Source organism: Primulina huaijiensis, chromosome 8 (genome assembly GCF_012295235.1).
Source record: "Primulina huaijiensis isolate GDHJ02 chromosome 8, ASM1229523v2, whole genome shotgun sequence".
Lineage (NCBI taxonomy): Eukaryota > Viridiplantae > Streptophyta > Magnoliopsida > Lamiales > Gesneriaceae > Primulina > Primulina huaijiensis.
The window spans coordinates 6,882,165-6,890,336 of NC_133313.1; the positions used below are offsets into that span (position 1 = coordinate 6,882,165).

At 36.4% G+C, this 8,172-nt stretch overlaps 1 protein-coding gene across 1 annotated transcript; it reads left to right on the forward strand.

Moving 5' to 3' along the window:
* The first annotated feature begins 419 nt into the window (after positions 1 to 419).
* Positions 420 to 6,977, forward strand: LOC140982735 (calmodulin-binding transcription activator 4-like). Its single transcript, XM_073449400.1, has 12 exons — positions 420 to 652; positions 1,304 to 1,429; positions 1,540 to 1,655; positions 2,012 to 2,100; positions 2,346 to 2,391; positions 2,722 to 3,157; positions 3,275 to 3,406; positions 3,488 to 3,699; positions 4,406 to 5,085; positions 5,217 to 5,805; positions 6,105 to 6,395; positions 6,736 to 6,977. The coding sequence occupies exons 1-12, from the start codon at positions 640 to 642 to the stop codon at positions 6,829 to 6,831; spliced, it is 2,826 nt and encodes a 941-aa protein (XP_073305501.1). The 5' UTR covers positions 420 to 639; the 3' UTR covers positions 6,832 to 6,977.
* Positions 6,978 to 8,172: the final 1,195 nt, after the last annotated feature.

The window sequence follows — 8,172 nt, forward strand, 5'->3', positions numbered from 1 at the left end:
TCATTTTACTTTATATAATATATAAATAAATAGTATATGATTTTAAATTTATTATTTCATTAATAAACATAAAATATAATCGAAATCTATAGATTTAAAATGAGTAACTTGAGGAGCTACAATTATACATCTTGATCATTATTTTTAGAATAAGTCTTTTATGAGACGGTCTCACGAATCTTTATCTATGAGACGAGTCAATGCTATCGATATTCACAATAAAAATAATACTCTTAGCATAAAAAGTAATATTTTTTAATGGATGATCCAAATAACAGATCCGTCTCACAAAATCGGTCCGTGAGACCGTCTCACACAAATTTTTATCTTATTTTTATTAAAAATGGAAAGCGCCACGCAATTAAAAAATATCTTAATATGATTAAATAAATAAAAACCACTATCGAATCCATAAAGTCCTCCGATTACTATTTTTAATTTATTTTTGGTATATCTTTGTCTGCGACACATTTGATCACTTTACTTACCGTAAGATATTCCGCTCGGCGGCGACCGTCGAGTGTTCAGCTTGCTCTATGCGTCTGCTTGATGAAATGTTCTCAACTGAACGCCGGTTAAGTGATTGCCCCACAGTTCGTGAAGTTTGCACTTTTTTTTTTATTTAGCTCCAGTGGAGACATGAATACGGGCGGTATGATCGAATCACTGCCTTCAGTTTTCAGTCATTTGTATTTTCTTACGAGTAATTATTGTTGCAATTCAAGTGTTCTTTCTTGATTTGTGTGTAGAGTTTTCTATTTTTGTTGAATTACGTGATCTTCTTGCAGGTCATCCATCATTTTATAGTCACGTATAATCATAGTTAAATTAGGGTAGTTGAATTGATATAGGTTATGTACTGAGCTGTTATGATCTCATAGCTGTAATGATCTGTCGGTGGCTGAGTATTTTAAGAATTTGGATGGATGAGGTTCTACGACTGACGGATGTTAGGCACCTATTAAACCTGAAATTAAACAAAAGGTGTTGTTTTGCCATTTTTTTCATTATATTTTACTTCTTTTGAGTTTAGTATAAAACTGAGAAGGAAAAGCGTATCGAAGAAATGCATTTGTACTTCTTTTGGGAACAAGATGAAATGAAATAGAACATATGCCAACTACGACCACATTGATCAGCCATAATTGATGAGTGCATTTTTCTGGGTCTCAGCCATTAATTGTTGTTGTTCTTTTCTTTGGTTTTTCCCTCATCAAATTCTATGTCCAGCGTGCATTTCTCTTAGCCGAATCCTTTCTAGTGCTAAGGTTTTGATTATTATGCATTTTTTTCTCAATTACAGAATACAATATCCGTCATCTTCATTTGGAAGCTCAAACCCGGTGGCTAAAGCCGGCAGAAGTGTATTTCATACTAAAGAATTTTGAGGAGAACCAACTCACCCACCAAATCCCTCAACAACCAGCTAGTAATTTTCTTTTGTGTATCCTTTTTGCATGCATGGAAGTCCCTTTTAAATTAAGGCATGTTACAAGTAATGGTTATTTTGTCTAATTACTTTATTTTTTGAGTTAACAGGTGGATCCCTGTATTTATTCAATAAGCGAGTACTAAAATTTTTCCGAAAGGATGGTCATAGTTGGCGTAGAAGGAGGGATCAGAAAACTATTGCTGAAGCACATGAGCGGCTAAAGGTTGCTGGTGATATTCTCATTTAGTGTTATTTAATCTTCTCATTAATTTTTTTCTCATTCTTCTGTTGAATGTCTTTCCACCTTCATCCATTCTTAAACTCCAATACAATTTCTCTTAAAAAGATGAAGTACAGTGTAATCGACTAACTCCAACTTCTAGTAAGGTTGATTTTGTGTTTGAAGTAATTCTGCTATTGGTCCTTGGGGCATGTCAATACATTATATCCCGATGCCTCAATACCAGCATCTTTTCATGTTTCGGTCAAAACAAGTCCATGAGATAGTTAACAAATTGAATTTACTATATACGATATTTGTTGATCTGAAACTGTGCTTGACATTTTCCTTTTTTCTAGGTTGGAAATGTTGAAGCCCTAAATTGTTATTATGCTCATGGAGAACACAACCATAATTTTCAAAGACGTAGCTACTGGATTTTGGATCCGTAAGTTTACACACTAATTCAATTGCAATATTCCTCCATTTGCTCAGAACTCGTGTAACTGAGGGTAAGAAAAAGCTATGGGAGTTGGAAAAACCAATCCAATAGGATAAAGTTTTTTGTGCTGGGGATACAGTAAAATGTTGTATGAGGATTTTCATAAGATATCGTGGACTAAAGTTATTTGACAGTTATTTCGTCAGCAATTCCTCATTTCTAACATAGATTTTTTTTTATTGACGTAACAGAGAGTTTGAGCACATTGTTCTCGTTCACTACAGAGACACTGAGGTGGTGAGTCTTCCAAAGCACGCTCAAGGGCAGACCAGACCTATTAATCACTGTCTCTTATTCTACATATTATGAATTTAATCATATAAACTCCACTCATTTTCACTGTTGCCTGTGTTTCCATTGATTCTCCGGCTTATCCTTAATTGAAAGCTTCTGCTAGAGGTAGAATTGAAATTTCCGATCCACAAATAAGTGAATTTATGCTTTCTGGACTTACTGGATGAAATTTAGCATGATTTTTTATTAGTCTATGAGGAGTGGTTATTTATTTGTATTTTCATTCATCAAATCGAGTTCATGTCAAGATAATCCAGTTTCTGTTGATTTCAGGGAAGACAGAGTACTTCTTCAACATCTCAGGTGTCGCCTTTATCATCTTCTACATTCGTTCCCCAACCTAGCTCATTTGCAACGCAGCAGCCTGACTTGTCTTTTGTCATCAGTGAATCACGTGAACGGCAAGTTAATCAAACATGTCCTACTTCTGTGGAGATTAATTCAAGTGACGTTGTCAGGAGTCAAGGGCTGGATCAATTGGATATCACAGAGAGTAAAGATGATGACTATAGTTCATCAGTGCCTGAGTTTAGTCAAGCATTGCGAACAATTAAGAACCAGTTGAGTTTAGATGATGATGAAACACAAAAATTTTCGTCTTACCTAGGCTATGAGTATTCTAATGATTTGGAAGATGTTCTGAAAAATTTTGACTTGTCTCCTCAAATACCAACTGACGCAAACAATCTTCTTTTGCAACAATTTTCAGGTGTCAGCCTTAAACCAATTCTTTCTTTTGTTCAATTCTATGACTAATTCTGAATCTTCTAATTTAAATTATATGGGAGTGTGATAAAAATGTATTTTAATGGGGATTGCTTTTTAGATCAGGGCATTCAACAGCGTCATCCACTCCCTGGGGCTGAAGTCGACATTTGGGATGATATGATTGCTGACTTCAAAAGTGTACTAGGTGTGGAATCACCATCACTCCTTGGTCCTCATTATGCTCAAAATTGTAAGATACTACCAGGGATGGAATTTCAATTTATAGATTTTTGAGTTTGCCAATGGCCTGATAACACTTTTATTCTTCCAGCTTCTACGATGATTCCTCTGGAAGTGGAATCTATGGACTATCTTACTCATTCTCCTGTACTTGATGCTTATGGAACCAATTCAACCATATCTAGCCAAGATAGTTTGGGAATTTCTGTTCAAGACTACATAAGTTTGACTATTGCCCCTAAGCAGATGTTCACAATCCAAGAGATATCTCCAGATTGGTGTTACACCTCTGAAAGTGCAAAGGTATATATCTTCAGAATCAAGTTCAATAAAGGCTATTCAGGAGTAACATTTATATCATCCTCTCTACATGTGGATATCTTGTATTACCATGACAAAGAGTGTCAGGGAAATATTAAAATGGGCCATCTAATTCTCATTTCTCCATGAAAAATGGTGGCTAATAATCTTTACCATAAGTTCATGTACCTAAGGAAGGGTGCTTACTCAAAGTAGATGCCTTCTTACGAAAATATTTTTCACCAATCAATGAGCAAATGATGTCAGTAATCCTGGATAAAGACGGGAGTCTTTTATATGAGGATTCACCCCGGTGCCCGAACTCACTAAACTCAAAATCCAAGTGGGTTTCGTTTTCGTAGCTATGCGAGAGAAACTTAAATATATATCGGTGGATAAGATTACTGTAGATCAAGCAGAATAACGCCCGGCTGCTGTGTCTATATGTATTAGCCCTTCTCCATACTTGTTTTTGGTGCATTTTCAAATTTATGCATGTTTCAAGTCTCTATCTGAACAAACGCAAGCTCCAAAATATCAACATTTCTGTTATAGGCATAATAACATGCGCATGACCAAACTGAAGTCCCCTGAATTTTAGACTCAGCACAGCTAGTGTAAAACAACAAATTCTTTAAATTAATTTATAAGTTTCATTAGATAGCTGCTATTAAAGATGGCAATTCAGGCATCAGATTTTATCTCGCAGATCATCATTATTGGGTCTTTCCTCTGTGACCCTTCTGAGTGTTCTTGGGCTTGTATGTTTGGTGACACTGAAGTTCCAATTCAGATAATTCGGGACGGTGTCATCCGCTGCCATGCTCCCCTCCAATTGCAGGCTGGAAAAGTCAATATTTGCATCACTTCCGGAAATAGGGAGTCTTGTAGTGAAGTAAGGGAGTTTGTCTATCGTGCTGAGCCCATTGCTTGCAAGCACAGTAATTCACCTGAAACAGAGGACAACAAGAGCTCAGAAGAGCACTTGTTGATGGCCAGATTTGTGCAAATGCTACTGTCAGATCAGTCACCAAAAGGAGATACCACTGAAACAGATTTTGATCTGTTGGCCAAGTATAAAACGCCAGAAGGCATGTGGAGCCAAGTTATCAACGCTCTTTCGGTTGGCACCTCAACATCGTCAAGCACTCTTAATTGGCTTCTGGAAGAACTTCTGAAAGACAAGTTGGGACTGTGGCTTTCATCTAGATCACTGAAGAGTAATCAAAAGGGCTGTTCTTTATCAAAGAAAGAACAAGGTATCATTCATATGGCTGCTGGATTGGGCTATGAATGGGCATTATTGCCAATTTTGAATTCTGGAGTAAGTGCTAATTTTCGTGATTCGAAAGGATGGACTGCGCTTCATTGGGCTGCAAGATTTGGGAGGTATGTCTGACATAATATGATGATTTGTTTCCACCAATAACATTTATCTGTTTGTCAAACCAAGTTCAATTTAATTCATTTGCGCTTCCAGCTATGATAAGATCCAAAAATAAATGTTTTAGCTGGAACAGGGAAAAGGTGGTTGCTACTCTCGTGGCATCTGGTGCATCGTCAGGAGCCATTATGGATCCTACTTCAGAGCACCCAACTGGTAAAACACCGGCATCAATTGCAGCTGACTGCGGATACATGGGGCTTGCCGGTTATCTTTCAGAGATGGCACTAACAGATCATCTTTCGTCCCTCATATTGAAAGAAACCGAACTATCGAAGGGGTCGGCTGCCTTAGAAGCAGAAAAAACGGTACATAGTTTATCCAACACAAGTCTCTCTTTGAATGAAGATCAGGGTGCTCTGAAAGATACCTTAGCGGCGGTTCGTAATGCTACTCAGGCTGCTGCACTTATACAATCTGCATTTCGTGCCCATTCATTCCGGAAAAGGCAACAGAAGGAAGCCGCAGTTGCCATCTCCAGATTTTATGGTGATGAATACAGTCTGTTAGAGAGTGATATACAGGGACTTTCTGCTGTATCAAAACGGGTATTCTGCAATGCACGTGATTACAGCTCAGCGGCTTTATCAATTCAGAAGAAATATCGAGGCTGGAAAGGTCGGAAGGACTATCTTTCATTTCGTCAGAAAGTAGTCAAGATACAGGTCGGTCATTCTTCTCAAGTAAAAGGAGGTTTATAGCTCATTATCATCTGATAAAAGGTGGTTATCATTATATGCACCAATAAAGTAGTAATCTGGCATCTTTTTCTTCTTTTCTTTTTCTGAATTTCAATTGTACTTTTCTCATACATAGTGCTTTTCAGTGTATGAAAGAATGGAGGTTGGAATTTTGTTGACGTAAAGAAACTTGAAAATCACAGATCGCCAACTTCAGTTCACATATTTTATCATTTGATCAGTTAAGGTAATAAGTGACTGACATCTAGTTTTTATGATTGTAGGCTCATGTCAGAGGTCATCAAGCTAGGAAAAAATACAATGTTTCCTGGGCAGTTGGTATTCTGGAGAAGGTTATTCTCCGATGGCTCCGACGAGGAGTTGGTTTCCGAGGATTTCAAATTGACTCCGAAACAATTCACGAATTCCACGATGATGACATCCTTAAAGTGTTTCGCAAGAAGAATGTGGAGGCAGCTATTAATGAAGCTGTCTCTAGAGTGCTTTCCATGGTTGAATCTCCGACAGCACGCCAGCAATATCGCCGCATTCTTGAAAAGTATCGCGAAGCCAAGGTAAATTAGGTTTCGCCTCTTGATATAAGGCTGAATTTTTCTGCTCCTTACGTTAAAGCTCAAATGCTTTCAACATAGTTATTGTGATGGTTTATTTTTCTCCGTTAGTACAATGTTATTTTCATATGGTAGCATCAAGTTTATGCAGAGGAGAAACCGTGGTTTTAGATTAAGAGGAGGGATTTAGTATCTCTGAAAAAAACTTATACATTAAAAAAAATTACCTGTTGAAATATTATCTCGTTAATTAGGCTATCAAGCACCGCACCCAATGTTCCCCCTTTTAGTTCATGCATTACCGTACGTGAACATGCTAGCATTGATTCTTACTTTGTGGCAGGCTGAGCTTCAAAATGGAGAATCCCATACATCTCCTCTTCGCGGCTTATCTTCTCACTTCGACTTTCCCGACGGTGCGAATTCTGAGATTTACTAGTTGACATTGTGTTTTCTGTTATTTGATTCAAGTGTTTCGGCTTTGAAGCCGTGTATTATATATGTATATGGTTTGCTTTGGACATAAAAAACCTATGAAGCATGTATATCAATCACATTACTCGGAAAGATGGTTTTTAGTTTTTATATGTTATGTAAAATCGTGCTGCAGATTCTGACTCAGTGATCACATATTTAACTAATTAAAGCAAAGCACTGCATGATTCTTACAAGGGCCGGGGAAAGGAATCTTTGGGCATCTCCGACGATAAACCCATTTTTTAAATTATTTTTGCAACATCAAAAATTATATACCCACTACTTTTAAATAATTTTTCACCGATGGTAAACCAAAAAACGAACCTTTTTCTGGGCCCACTGTCCAATCTCATTCGTTCCCGATATTTTCATACTCTTTTTATTTCTGATTTTCAGTAAATATATATCTATAATAATAAAGTAAATTAATAAAATAATTTATTAATCATATATATTTAAATAACTTAATAAAAATTTATTAAAAATATTAAAACAAAAAATATTATCGATATTTTATTTAAAACTTCCAAATAAAGGAGTACAAGCAAAAAAATATTATAAACAATTTGTAAAATAAAATATAAAAATAATTAATTGATGGCGTAACGTGCCCAAATATGTTCAACTAAGTTGGATTGAAGTTGTTGATATATTTTCTTATCACCTAGCTCGCAATTTCCCTTGATGTACTCATAAATTCTCTGATCGTACTCTGGATGCATTCATCCGACCAATTGGATGATATATCTTCCTCATCACCAACCACCACGTATTGCAAAATAATAAAAGTATACATGATATCCTTCAAGTTGTTCTTATACCAAAATCATAATGAACCTTTAATTATTGTCCAACAGGATTGTAGCATATCATATGTTCGCTCGATATCGTTTCCTTGTTGTCTCTTGCATTTCCTTGAACTTCTTTCTCTTAGGTTCATAAGGGAACAAAAATCTCTTCACAAAAGTTGCCCATAGCACCTTGGATGCTCGCTCGACATTTTTTTTTTTGCAATCTCCTGCATTTTCTTGAACTTCTTTCTTTTAGGGTCACGAGAGAACGAAAAGATCTTCACAAAAGTTGCCACTCCGGATATATTTCATATGTTAATTAGTATTCCTCGATATGTTGTGCGTCATTTACTATAAAATTTACCTCAGGTGCATTTCCTTGTAAGCACGTTGCTATTATTATTTGACCATGCAACACGAAAAAGAGCATGTCATATCTGAAAGTCTGCATACGTGACCACTTCAGGCATTATTGGGGGACCATAGTCACCTGATCACATAAATTAGCATTT

Excerpts from the sequence above, each read along its gene's own strand:
- LOC140982735 (XM_073449400.1), top strand. Across the intron at positions 2,392-2,721 it reads ACTACAGAGACACTGAGGTG|GGAAGACAGAGTACTTCTTC; the intron begins GTGAGTCTTCCA and ends TGTTGATTTCAG. Across the intron at positions 5,086-5,216 it reads TGGGCTGCAAGATTTGGGAG|GGAAAAGGTGGTTGCTACTC; the intron begins GTATGTCTGACA and ends TAGCTGGAACAG.